Genomic DNA, 14,498 nt, shown 5'->3' with positions numbered 1-14,498 from the left:
AATCCAGAGTTTTATGCATCTATTCCCTGAAACGTTTTCACACTTAAATGAAACTCTAGCGACACCCTATATTGTTCAGGTTTAGGCATGTTAAAATAGCCATCCAAATCTGCATCCGTGTATTAAAATAGAGACTGTTTAGAAGAGAGTGTATGGAAAAAAGATTAGGTTTTTTCACATCTAAGAAATCATATAGGGATATTTCCCACAAATCTCAAAAGACGTATATAAAGTCACCATATGAAGACTTTAACTCTACTAGAAAGTTTTAAAATACCAAGAAGAAAGCTAAAGGTGAGGGGGGAAACGTTCAAATAGCAAATAAGCAGAAGATATATATCCAATACTATACAGAGCTCATATAGCAATGGACCATTCATCTTGACTCATGATTGTATCATACTCTTTCTCACTGTATTCATACTGGTGCATTCAACAAAGTCAATCTCTTTGAGCAGTTTGAAATGGGGCCTACATTTCTCATCTGGCCCAGGCCTATTACCAACTTTGTGCGGCCCTGTGTGTGGGGTTTAAATAGGGGTGAGTCGGATAGTTAATAGAACAGTTGGGGTTTAGAACCAGAGGTATATTTAACACAGCAGCTTTGCCTACTAGCATAAAAGCTATGCTGTTTGGTTTATTCTTTTGTAAAGGCAGAATCATATGCATAAACAAGCATCAGTGAAGCCCTGCCTTCAGTATTTTTTTTTTTAAAAAAAAGCAACGAAAAAAAACCAGACTGATGCAAAAAGCTTCTGGAAAGAACAGCAATGAACAGAATTACGTTTTCTGAACAGAGCGGTGCCCCACTACCAGCAGACTCATTCACAGGAGCAGGGCGTGCCCTGATGGTCCCCCATTACAAATTCGAATGTGGCGGGGGGGGGGGGTGTTGCAGAGCTTTTTCAGTTCCTGGCCCCCGGGCAGTTTGGGGGACTGGTGGCTTGTTCAATTTTACTTTTTAAATTTTCACTTTTAATCAACTGTAACTGCTTTTACATCATTGTATTCATAGTGCTATTCTACTTTGCTGGTCTTGTGACCATAATAAACTACTACTACATTTTAATGTGGATTCCGAGTGTTTAAAATTCTAAGCTTCCTTGTATTTAACCTGCTAAACCATTTAAACAATTTTATGCTTCTATATTGTAAAGCACCACTATGCCAGAAATCGTGAGGTGACGTAACATTTTAATAAAAATAAGTAAATAATCTGTTTGGAGACATAGTGTGTAATTATGTCCCATCCACTCTGAAAACTGAAATTATTGTGCAAATTATGGAACTATGGTTTGTTCTTCAGCTATTAATATATTGTCTAATTATAAAATAATAAAATATTTTATTAATGAAACAGCCACAATTAAGCAGCAGTTAAAAGTACTTCAAAGTCACATTTCAGCCGCAAGCATTTATATAATTTACAGCCCATCCCTTTTGGTGTTGGTTTTTAATCGTTTTAATCAATTACAGTTGCTTTGTGTTTTCTTTGACTGCTGCTGAGTATTATTTTATATAGTTAGCAAAAAGGTGGGGTATAGGAATTATTTTAACAAAGCGAGAAGGAGAACGTTTGAATTATGGTTTCTCCACTAGACCTTCTGAGAGGATTTTTTAGTCCTTGATACTTAAATATTTGCCCAAGAAATAAAGCTTTTAAGAAACATCCAAGAGCAGGGATGAGAACGCCTTCCATTTTTGGGAGTATGTATACCAGAGAATGAGTTCTTGAATTGTACAGCACACAGTCTAGAATTTTTCAGGTGGCAGTTCCCTGTAAGTTGAATATTAAGGTAGACATGGAATGCATTTCTAACCAAATACATGTACTGCTTCCCTCTCACTGCTGCAGCCATAGCTGCACATCTAGATATTAAGTATTGTTAATGCTTTTTCAATTGCTGCAATTTTATATTTAGCTCAAGTGTGAGACTGCATGCTCTTATTAGAGTTGAGTGTGCAAGCATTTTGGAGAAACTGTTCATTGTTTTCCCAAAAAAAATCACAAGCCACCAGTGCAGAAGAGACAACAGATGAATAGAACACAAGCATAAAAAGGCTTTCAATATGGAGAAATAAACTTTGGTCTATTGCCTTGCCAGAAAAACTAACATGGCAGGCCATAGTGGCTTGATCTGAAAAATAAAAAGGTGTTTTTTTAAATGAGAATTGGTAGACTTCCATAAATTTTGCCAGTAATATAATTAAGATGTTAACACTAACATGGTTCATGCTAGAAAGCTGCATAGGAATGAATGGAAGAGCCTAATTAATTTGGTTAACAATGAAGATGAGATATCAAAGTTTAGTACAGACTTCAAAACCCCTAATAATTAGAAAAATATCCTTGATTTTAGGTTCAGTTTACCCAATTATTGTTTGAATATAATGAACGAATATGCATATCTATTTTATAAGAAATTAAAATTTGAAGTATTTTTTGTAAAAAAATAATGAATAATCTTTTTGAGAAACTAGAAATAGGGAGTGCCCCGTTTTTATTTAAGCACAAAGAAGTGCCCATTCCCATTTTATACGTTAAAAAGTGCCATAAATGCGCCTCTCCAAAACCACTATAATCAACTAAGCTTTACTTCAAACACGCAGCATGTAAGCCCCTACAAAAAACAGAAATAATAATGTCCATAACAACAGCCAACCTAATAGTCCCACCCATCCACGTGTAAAGCATAAGCCGGAATGCCAGGCCACCGCGGCTGCCTTGCTTTAAATAGGAAACGGAACGCATGCGCTGTTGATCGCAACGTGGCTCTTCTCATGAGCAGCGTGGCGTCGTTCTAGCCCTTGGCATATCTATAGTAAAGAGCCAACCTAATCTGCATTGGAGCGGGGGGGTTGTTTCCCCTCAATTTTAGGCAAATAATTTTAGACAAATAATACCAAATAAGGATGTCGAGGTTGTGTGACTGTTTTCTATCGCTATACACAGTTCTAGCTAGCCAAGAGTTAATTGCTAAATCGCGGTTGTCTTCAGCCAACGTAGAAATTTAAAAAGTGAAAGGTACACACTCCCCTCCTTTCCGGATTCTCTTTGAAAGTTCCTATGAGTGAGGCCGGAGCATAGTAGAGAGACACTCTATCCTCCCGTTCAATCTCTATGGTACCAGGTTCGGCTTTATCGGCATGGGTAGGTGCAATCGGAAACCGGAAGTATAGGGTAACCCTTTGAGTTTTCTTCACCATGACAAAGAGAGCGGAACAGGGTTTTTTTATTCTGGAAATGAGAGGAGCTTGCTATAGAGTTCTAGGAAGTGCTTGGCTAGAATGGTAGCGGCGTCCCGTCCATTCCTGGAAGGCGGGGGCAAAGGTTGGAGGTCGGCGGGTCAGAAAAAGATGGTGGCGCACGAGCAGCTCCGCGTGGTTCGCTGCGGTGGCAGCTGGCTGAGCGGGAGCCGCGCGGTCTTTTCTGCGGATTCTAAGTGAGTGGCGGCCCCGGGGACGAGGGTGGTTGGGGGCAGCTTAAGAACCGGTCACCTGAGGAAGCTGTAACTGCAAACAGGCTAGCAAACGCACACGCACGCACGTGTGGAACCGTTACGCCTGCCTCTTTTGCGTCGCATAGTGTCGGGTTTTCTTGGTGCAACCCCGTGCGCACTTACATGGGAGTAAGCCCTATTGAACTCCTTTGGATTTTTCTTCTGAGTGGCATTGCGCTGCTAGCGTCTCTTTTGCAATGCTGTCCAATACATGTCTGTGCAGATGTTAGCCCCACTGAGGTCTATGGTCTTGCTCCTAGGTAAGCGGATATAGAATTGCAGCCTTAGATACACGTTCCTGTCTGCTTTTACGTGGCTCGATCTGAGTTAATGGCTGGGTAGGGAGAGAAAGTAGGTTCTGTTATACGACGCCGTTTTCCACGGGGGTGGGAGGGTAGGTGTTGATGTCAGTAATTTATAGGGTGAAAGTGCAGGATTATTTGAGGTTCTGGCGAGCAAGCATCTCCTGATACAAAACCGATGATTAAATTATCGGAATCATTCTGATGATTACATTATGCCTCTCTTGTTACAGCCTTTGGCCTCTGTGGAATGATAGAAAAAACGTGTTTGTTTTCTGTGAGATGAATGTGTTTAAGGGCACCATGCTATGTATTTTAGACAGAAAACACAATCCTGCAAGTGGCTGACGGGGAATGCTGGAAGTCGTTGGACTTTTTTCTGTTTAAACATGCTAGGATTGTGCCCTAAACCATATAAGTAACCAAGCAATGCAAGTTATCTCTTGTTATTATTATTTTTTGCCTCTTTTCCTCCTCCTTCCAACATATGTCATCCCCACCCATCACAATTTTGAATAGTAAAGTCCTTTTGTTGCTTGTTTCATAAGGACATAAGAGGAGCCCTGCAGGATCAGACCAAAGGTCCATTTAATGCAGTACTCTGTTCACACAGTGGCCAACCAGCTGTTGATGAGGGACCCACAAGCAGGACATGGTGCAGCAGCACCCTCCCACCTTCCTTCCCCAGCAACTGGTGTATAAATATTATTTCTATTGAGGTTTATATAAAAAGCATTTGGGCTTATTATAACCAGTATAACAGGATAAACACCAGGATCATTTTTTTATTATTATTTTAAAAACTATTTCTTATGGGTTTGCTTTCATATTAAACACCCAAGGCACCTTGAATCTAATACAATATTTAAATGGATGCACAAAGACTAAACTGTGTGTAATAAACTTCTGGGTTTATCGTAGTTAACATACGTTGTCTCTGTAGCATACTATGAATGCCTCTTCATTCACTTCTTGTAAATTTCATTGTTTTTAGGTACCTCTTGTGTGCTTCGGGTGACTATGTAAAAGTCTACAGCACGGCTACAGAAGAATGTATACATGTCCTACAGGGTCACAGCAACTTTGTCACAGGAATCCAGTTGAATCCCCAAAATCATCTGCAGGTTATTACAATTTTGTTAATAAGGTTAACTGTCTTCAACAGACAATTTGTGTCCCAAAACCTGTAAAGGTCTATGAGTGGTGTTTTTCTTACACTGTGCATGAGTACTAATTAGCTGTCCAGAAGGACTGTGTTTACTTGATCAAGTGGCTGATCATAGCACCAAGGGAGCAAATTACTCCTATTCTGGATCAGCAGCACTGACTTCTTCATAGTTTCTGACCCAGCTGAAAATGCTGGTGAAGGCCTTTAAAAACCTGTGTGGTCAGAAGCCTACATCCCTTAAAGCAGGGGATGGGAGACTGTGGCCTTCTTAATGATGATGGACTTATCTCCCATCACCCCAGGCCACTGACCTTGCTGGCTGAGGCTGATGGGAAGTGGAGTTCAAGAACGTGCAGAGGGCCACAAGTTCTTCACCCCTGCCTGAGAGAGCATCTTGTCTCCCTGTCCCTTTCCATTCAGACCTGTAGGGGTTAGCACTGTTATGTATCTTGTCCTTTATGAGATACAGAAATGAGAACTATAGGACTCAGAGCTGTACCTTCTTCAGGTAGCACCCACCTAGTGGAATACTCTGTCACGTGGTAAAGCTGTCTACATCTTTGGTGCTATTTTGGTGCTTAGTTAAAATGTTGTTCTCCCAGAAAACATTTCTTCCTGGTTAAGGACAATTGAGTCTAGTATCTACATGTTGACTCTATGTCAAAAATTTCTTTTTGACTCATACGTTATACTGGCTGACTTGGATTGTCGCTGTATTTCTGGAATATTTTTATGGTAATTGGTTTTACTCGTTCGTACATGTTGCTTGTGTGCCTTGTTTTTGGCAGAGAATATGGTATATGCTACTTTAACTAAATAATGAGAACAACCACATTGTCTTACTATTTTTATCACAGAAATAGTCAGCAATACCGGGAATCTGTATGCTATACATGTATGCCAAAATAGAAGGTTATGGATGACTTGAATATATATATTTTTCCTCAACAGCTCTATTCATGGTCTCTAGATGGCACCATTAAGCTTTGGGATTTTATGGACGGAATCCTAATCAAGGTTGGCTGAATTATTATTTTTTGCAGCAGTTGATGAACTTTATTGTTCTCAGTGGATGAGTTGAACAGCATGCATACTGTTAAATACAATCACTCTGTGATTTGTGATGTTTTTTGTGTGCAGACCTGGATATGTTCTGTCGCTGGCATAAGAGCTGCATCCTGGCTGATGCAAGTTGGCGACTGCATGTGTAGAGTAATCCAATAGATTGTATCCAATGTGAGTCCTGCTAGATAATCCTATGGGACTTAAATTGGATTAATATCGGATACAATCCTATGTATGTGTATTCTGCGGGCCTTATTCCTGGAAAGTGTGTATAGAATTGCAACCTGACTGTGTTGTAAAGGTACAACTGATGAATGAATCTTTTTAAGCATATGGGCTATGGTGGTTTAATTTCTGTCTCAACTCTAGAGTGTCTAATTAGTTGCAAAGATGAATTTTCTTTATTTTATTTAAAAGACCTACACTTCACCTTTTAACAGAACCTTACAAAATATAACCATATGATAACAAAAAACCATCTATTTATGAACATTAAAACTGCCATAAAGGGAACTGTATTAAAGTAACACACAGGGAGAACTTTGAGCCATTCGTGTGTGTTTTCTAAAGAACAAAGCAACCAGGATCTCACTTTCTCTTCCCATCCTTATATCAGATGTTACTTCAGGCTTTTTAACGGCTAATGTTTCTTTTAGTGATTCAAAATTGAGTTTAGCTGCATGTACTACTTTAACAATAAGCATGACTGATAAACCCAATTTCCCTTGTGCTAATTAGGTTGGTTGCCTAAACTAAAACTTTTCTTTCATCAGCATCAATTTTCAGCTTAGTTTTAAGTTGAACTTTATTAGATTGCTTTGGTGTGTTCTTTCTCTTCCAGACATTTGTCGTTGGGTTCAAAGTCTTTGCATTGTATGCACTTCCAAGCTTTGAAAGTTCAGTATATCTTATTATTCCAAAGGATAATGATGAAAGATCAGGTACGGCATAAACAATGTTCTTTTCTTTTATAGGGCTTGTTGGGTTTTTTGTGACCCCTCTTTGAGACTTCTATTGTAGAATGGAAAGGCAAAATAAATGAAATTTTCCCTTTTGCAGCATGTGTTCGTAAACGTTTTGCTCTTTTAAAAGTGGGGCAGGGGAAGCCGTAGCTTTGTTAGCTTCCAGGGATTGATTATATATTTATTTTAGGGATTTATGCCCTATCCTTCCGTCAGATTCCCAGAAACTTTCATAACTCCCTGCCGTGGTTTCCAGAAGGGTAGTCATGTTCGTCTGCTGCAGCAAGAACAATGACGAATCTTGTGGCGCTTGAAGACTAACACATTTATTATAACGTTAATGTATTGTGGCATAAGCTTTCATGGGATCTCGTTCACTAAAGCTGCTGCTATAATAAATGTACTTAAGGTGTCACAAGATTCCCTGTTGTTTTTCCTGCTGTTGGAGAGGGGATAATATAGTACTAAAATTGGGTTTCTTAGAGCGCAGTCCTATCTTGATAGCTGGTATCCTCCAAACTTGGAGTCTGCTGAGGATCCAGAGGAGGGCGGGAGAAGAGCAGCGGCTCCCTGCTCCAGCTGCCCTGCATTTCTGCTAGACGGGCAGTTTCACCTGTCCAGCAGCAGTGCCTCGGAGGCGGAAGGAAGGAGGCTGGGGCAGCCATAAGAAATGGTGTAAGGCTGCTGCCTTACTGTCATTCCCCTCACCACACCTGGGAATACTCCCATCTCTATTTTTCAAGTGTGGAGAGGTAGCCGGCTAGGTTCTCTCCGTGCCAGTTACATGGGGGAGGAGACAGGGAGTGTGGTTTCCTGGCCTTGGGCTCCGAGCGCTGTCACTGAGCTCGGAGCCAAACAATCCTATGCATCTGAGGTACATAGCCTTGCTCTTAATTTCTGTAAAACATGCTAAAGAGACTTTAAACAAGATATTACTTTGGAGTTGGGGAATTGAAATCCATCGCAGAAAGAGAAAAAATAGTTGGAGGATTGAGAGATGTCCTTTTTTCTATTTAGAATTTGAGACCCAATCCTAGGAATTGCTGTTCTGGCTGATAAGGATTTATGGTTACGGGGATGGATATTAACTGCCGTATCAGCACAATCTCTGGTATGTGCTGACACTGGCAAGCCAGTGCTAGTTTTATGCTAGTGCAGAAAGGTCGGCTGATGCTACTATGCCCACGCACAGAAACCAGAACGGCATGGCACAGCTTGTGCAAAAAGGGAACAAGCCGCACTGCACTGTGAAGGTGTTTAACTCTCGGTTATCACTTTAGGCGTTTTAGTCTTTCGTTTTCTGCTGTTTAAAATCTGTTACAGTATTTTAAATCTTCGCACCGCCACTAGGTTTTATTTTGGTTTTTATTTTATGCTCTAGTTTTAAATTTTTATATTGTATTTTCTAATGTATTTTGTGGTTTTAATTGTTGTGAACTGCCCAGACATCTCTGGCTGTTGGGTGATACAGAAATGTAATACAAAATAAATTATGAGTGCAATTTCTCAGCTCTGGGGCCGTATAGAAATGTAATAAAGCATCGTCATCATCCTGATAGTGTGGTTGAACTGAAATGTATGTGCACTGGCCGCGTTCAGCTGATAAAAGCTTGTCTTAATAAAGCAGGATATGAATGAGTTTTATGAAGCTGCACACAGCTGCTTTGCTCTTTCATTCATGTGAACAAGGAAACAACAAGCCAGGAAGCTGCAGTTAACCATAGCTTCCCATTACGTCCAAACTAGGAAACTATCATTAACTAGCAAAAAAGCCCATCATACAACAGGTGTAGAGGAGCAGTCTGGTGAGGAGGCTAGTGGGTTTTGGCCCCTCTGCTAGGCCGGAAGCTCCTTGGAATTTCCATGGAAGGCCGCAGTTCCGAGAAACGTCACTAGATGGCGCCAGAGGGCAAAACCTAGAAGTGGCTTGGAGGAGCCCTCTGGCCTTCTACCTTGGAACTTCCCTAGACGGCAGTTATTTTTCTTGGTAGACGGCAGTTATTTTTCTTGGAACTTCCATAGAAGGCCCTGTGAGCTCAGAATTGTTAAACATGCAAGGCAGAGGCAGTGGATTGGCCTATAAGTGCAAATAGGAGAGAACATGCAAATAGGAGAGAAGGCAGAGGCAGTGGATTGGCCTACTGGTTGGCGATGTCATTGTGACATCACCAACCAGTAGGCCAATCCACTGCCTCTGCCTTCTCTCCTATTTGCATAAGTGGCTTGGAAGAGGCCTCTGGACTTTTATATATACGGATGGCTTCCAAACAAGCCAGGATATTGAAACCATCTTCAATCCTCCCACCTTCAAGAGAGGCTTTGGGAGTTTGGGGGACGGGGTTGCTTTCTTCCTGTGAACGTTTTGATCTTAACTTAAGTTAGGATCCAGGCCATAGAGAGAGAGATTGTGTCTGTACATGTGTCAGTCATGTTGCTAATGAAAAGTCCTTTTTCCTCCCCCACAAGGTATATTTCAGCTAGCTTCGTTAAAACTTCCAAAACTACCAGATCAGGAAGTAGAAGCCAAGGACCTGGAATTGATTTTGGATGGTGTAAGCCAGTCTCCCAAATGTACTGCCTTCGGAAGAGAAGTATGCACACCTTCATTATTTTTATAAATTACGTAATATTAGAGGTCTGCATGCAAAGATTTGGCTGGTTACTTCAAATCAGCTTCTCTTGGTTTTTTATTTATTTACAATATTTATATACCGCTCCCCATTCAAAATTTCGAAGCGGTGTACAAGATAAAATAATAAAAACAGAATAAAACACTTTAAAATAGATGTTTTAAGAAGCAAAATGTACAGTGAACTGTGGCTGGTCATTAAAGAAAGGCTTCCTGGAATAATGATGTTTTCAGGAGGCACCGAAAGGAATATGAAGTTGGCGCCTGCCTGACCTCCAGAGGCAGGGAATTCCATAGGAGGGGGGCCACCACACTGAAGGCTATTCTCTTTCACTTCCTGGCAGATGCAGTTCTCTTCTCTGCCTAATCTCAGACCACCTACCGTCTCCTCCTTTCCTATCCCACTTTCCTAAACTTCTCCATTTCAGAAGCTCAGCCAATCACACCTCAGAGACCCTTCTGCTTGCCCATAAGGGCAGCTCAGCCAATCAGTGCCAGAGACACCTTCTTCACTACCACAAAATCCTTTAGCGCATTGCATGATACATTTTTATCCCTTAACTATGTGATATTCTGTATATTTGGTCAAAAGTTTGCAGTTTACCTAATTTATATTACCTTTATTTATATCATCTTAGATGTCTCCATGGTATGATCATTTTCTAAGGTTTAAAAAATGGAATAGTGTTGTTTCTGTGAAGACTCAGGTTTAGCATATAATGGATTCTGGGTATAATGGATTTGTTCCTAAGATTTTGATGAAAGGTAGAAACCCCTCATTTTGCTTCTAATAGATCAAAAAGTGCTATTGAGTAACAGCCCTAACTAACAACTGTTTAAAAATAAATAAATCACAATTCAATATGACAGGTATTTCAAACTGTCATTAAACTGATACCCTTTCTTCTGTTTATGTAAAGCTCTAAAAGCATACTCTATCATTCATATGCTGAACTGAATCTCGATATTTTCTCAAATCATAATTAATATACTCCTGCTTTAAATACCATGTGTTAATCAAGTAACTGAGTGCTGTTTTTTTTTTTTAAAAAAAAAAAAGATTCCATATGTTAAATTTTGACCTTATTTGTCTCAGTTCAATTTATCATAGCTGCTACGTTCCATAACTTCAGGTTGCAAGTATTTGAAGTAGCAAGTTCACTTTCTGGGAATGATGCCATATATAGTCCTGCAGTTGCTTATAAATTATAGGCAAGTTCAGCACAAACTTAAAGGTGGCCTGACAAACAAAGCAACCACGAGGGCCAAATGTAATGGCACTCATGAAATAGGTTTACTAATTCTATTGATAGCTTTTCTGGATTAGTTCCACACTGGGGGAAGAGCAAGGAGTTGCTTTTGTCAGTTTCTCCCCCCACCACACACACACACCAGTGCTCCCTGACAGGCTCCTTCATGGAGGCAGGGGGGCTCCAGAATAGCATTGGAGGTAGTACTAGAGGCTGCAACAGGAATGAAGAAATTGCCTTCCACGCTCCTTACTCGCAAGAATCCCAGTTCCCCCCCACGAATGAAAAGAGCTGTTCTGTTCATGGAGGAGCAAAAAGCTCTTCATTTTATTTCATCCATGCCTGTTTGGGGGCATATTTCAATCTTGCCTGAAAGTCTTGGTATAAAATCTATATAATTCTCCCAAAAAGTGGGTCCAAAGAGCTACTTTATGTTTGTGGTCTCAGCAGATTTTTTTTTTTAAATCTGATGTGCCATGGGGTTCTGATCTTCAAACTGTTTTTGAAACTCCTCAGGTCCGGAAGTTGCTGAACTGGAGGCAGTGGGGTGGAATGAGGCCTAGCCACTGTTTGAAAAAATACCAGTCCAAAGCTCCTTTGGGCACACCGCTATGGGATACCAAAAAACCGCATGACTGGTTCTGTGGAGCCAAGCGAGCTTTGGCCTTGTATTCCTCAAATCAGCAACTATGCGGTCTCCTCCTTCTCCCTCCACTCAAAGTATCTTCATTAGTCATCATTTCTCTGAAATTGCTCTAGATAACATTTCTTTTTTTTAAAAAAAAAGCTGAGTTTGTGACTGAATAATTTGTGCAGCCATCATCCATCTCTTGTCACGTTGTTAATCTGTAGTTCTATTTTTTAATAATAAAATCAGTTTGTATCCTGGCAAATGCTCGATCTCAAACTAGGCTTTGTTTATACCAGGGCGAATACGTGGTGTCTGTCTGGGAGCTTCACCTCGTTGTTTGTTTTTTCAAGAAGAAAAAGATTTACAGGTGAGGAGAATGTACTGCTTTTATGAAGCATAAGGCTGCATTGAATATGCCTCTGTTGGTTTTGACATGGGCGGGAATTTTTACTGAAATGTTGGCAGCCCTGAAAACGTTACTACTTTAGTTCTGTTGCTTCAGCTGTATAGCTGAATGGGATTTTTCAGGAGTCTTGCCATATCCAAACAGGCTGGCAAGAGACTTTGTTCTTCTTTCAGCCCGATGCCTCTCTTCTGAAACATCTGGTATCCTCTGCCCTCAGTGCTTGCCTGAAACCTCTTTTGGAAATTGCTAGGTCATCATCTTTATTGTGCGCTAAAATAGTTGCTAACTCTTATCCAAGCTAACTGTTCGGGGCTGGTGTAAATCAAGATTTCAATGGAACTGGATCAGTGTTTGATACAATATGGCCTAGCTACTGAGTCACCATATAACCTCAATATACCTACCTACCTGAACCAGTGATAGCATCCAGAATCCCACGTTGCTTAGGTGAGGCCTGGAGGAATGTTCTACACTTTGTCGGAGTGAATACGATGAATAGTGTGAGGGAAGGGGAGTTGTTAACCTTGTGCCAAAGGTAGTGCAGAGCGAAGACAGGCGGACTTCATGTCTGGGCCCAGAGGTAGGTTTGACTCGATCAAAAAAGCTTCTGCAAATATGACAGTTCTGTGAGAGCTGCTAGTGACAGCAAGATGCGAGTCAGATGTGGCACACAGGGACAGCTCTCTAATGAAATCCTTATGTCCAGAGGAGTCAGACAGGGCTGTATCCTCGCACCTACGCTGTTTAATCTGTATATAAACGATCTTGATGAGGCCCTGTCTGATCACGAAGGACACTTGCCCAAACTCGGTGCAAGGAAAGTTCCTATTCTACTCTATGCAGATGATGCCGTTAATCTCTCCCGTTCTAGACCTGGTTTGAAATATCTTTTAATGCTAGTACTAGCCACGCTTGGAAGAAGGCCCAGCCCTGTCACCTTTGCACTGTTGAGAAGCAGGGAATTAGTTGGCCCTATTTGTCAAGGTCTGATCCAGCCACACGCTGGCTTTTTAGCCACTTGTTCCATACCCTTTCTCTTTAGGGTGGTTACTTTACGTTCTGAGGAACTTAGGTTTAGCTGACGGGTTGTTGTATGCTCTGGACCTTCCTCTCCACTGACAGAGATGGCGGAAAGCTCTGCTGAGATAGCTGTTCTGTCCACAGTGCTCTTAAAGGCAGTGGCCCCCAAAACAGGGTGTGTCAGGGTTATGTCAGATGAAGCCTTGGATGAAAAAGGAACCAACGCTCCCTCACTCCCCACATATGCATCTTCCCAAAAGATGCTGATCAACATAAATCCTGGAGCTGGCATAGTTAATTCTCACCCTTTGACCCACCCCTCCCATCAACCCTGGAGCTGGCATAGTTAATTCCCATCAAGGGAAAGAAAGAAAACGAAAATGGCGTAAGAAAAAGTTTCCAGGACATATTTATGTCCTGGCCAAACTGAACCAGCAGGGCTCTGGATTTGGCAGTCAATCTGCCTCAGGATCCCACCCACCTCCAAGCAAACTAAATGTTGTTGGTTTTGGTTTGGTTTTGTCTTCACTGCTGAAGATGTGAGGCGCATATCTATACCTGAGCTAACTTTTTCAGGAGGGAGTCTGAAGAATAAAGTCAAATAAAGATGGCAAACAATAGAATACTAGGGCTTATCAGTGGATCAGAAGTTAATAAATGACCAAGTTCCCGGCAGCAACCATCTGGAGAACTCTTCAAGCACTCAAATGTAAAGTTGCTGATATTCAAACAAAAAAATGCAGCTTGTCTGTGTACGTTTCTGGTTGTTTCACCAGAACTGGTGCAGAAAAAAAGCAACCAAAAATTATCAGGTTAGCTGGAGCGCTTGCCTTAAACGCTGCATTATTTGGGGCTCTTTAATTTAGAGAAAAAGCAAGTAACAGGGAGACGTAGAAGTTTATAGAAGTATTTTATAGAAGAAGTGGATAGAGTGGATTTTCTTCCTCATAAAACTAGAACTTGCATCTCATTTGAAACCATTCCAGGATATGTAGTGCGAAGTGTGGTAATTAAAACCTTCTAACTAAACAAACAGAACCAGAGGTTCTCCGAGGATTTGATGGACCTTGAATCTGATCCAGGAGGACCCTGTTGTTCTTATCTGTTGGGCGTACATGCTGACAATCCTTCAGGAGTCCCAAGTACTGCCTCTCATCAACCCCACTGTGGGGGATTGTCCATGTTTAATTTATTACTTAGTCTATAGTTGATCCTCTGTAGCCACTAATGAGTTATCAGGCTTGCAGTTCCTGTCTTGATTGGTTGTGATTTTTAAAAATTATTTCAGTAGCTATTTTGCTGTCGCTCCTTGTTCTGTGTCCTCCCAAAGTGGGATTGCTCTCACAGCCTGTATCTGGGTCTACAGAGGAATGTCCTAGATAGCTTTTCCTAACATCTGAACTAACTAAATCTGTAGCTCCTATTTCTAAAGCTTTCCTTTAGGTTCAAAACTCAAAAATAGTGCAACCAGCTGCTTCACCTGTGTAGCCTGTCACCCAAAGGAAGACTGCATAGCAAGCGGACACAAAGATGGCAAGATTCGTTTGTGGTGAGGCAAATATTTG

The 14,498-nt window shown here is 41.1% G+C and overlaps 1 protein-coding gene across 2 annotated transcripts in view; it reads left to right on the top strand.

Moving 5' to 3' along the window:
• Positions 1-3,357: 3,357 nt before the first annotated feature.
• Positions 3,358-14,498, top strand: part of WDR75 (WD repeat domain 75) — a 33,187-nt gene continuing 22,046 nt past the window's right edge. The window contains exons 1-7 of one of the 2 annotated variants that reach the window (XM_063116275.1): positions 3,358-3,443; positions 4,797-4,926; positions 5,922-5,987; positions 6,877-6,976; positions 9,464-9,588; positions 11,804-11,874; positions 14,366-14,482. In XM_063116275.1, the coding sequence (XP_062972345.1) occupies positions 3,358-3,443; positions 4,797-4,926; positions 5,922-5,987; positions 6,877-6,976; positions 9,464-9,588; positions 11,804-11,874; positions 14,366-14,482 (695 nt within the window). The remainder of the gene's footprint in view (positions 3,444-4,796; positions 4,927-5,921; positions 5,988-6,876; positions 6,977-9,463; positions 9,589-11,803; positions 11,875-14,365; positions 14,483-14,498) is intronic. The other variant, XM_063116276.1, reaches the window with a different exon arrangement.

The sequence above is a fragment of the Elgaria multicarinata genome, chromosome 2, assembly GCF_023053635.1.
Source record: "Elgaria multicarinata webbii isolate HBS135686 ecotype San Diego chromosome 2, rElgMul1.1.pri, whole genome shotgun sequence".
In the NCBI taxonomy this organism is placed as follows: Eukaryota; Metazoa; Chordata; class Lepidosauria; order Squamata; family Anguidae; genus Elgaria; species Elgaria multicarinata.
The sequence above is the reverse complement of the archived record's forward strand: the minus strand, read 5'-3'. Positions and strand labels throughout refer to the sequence as shown.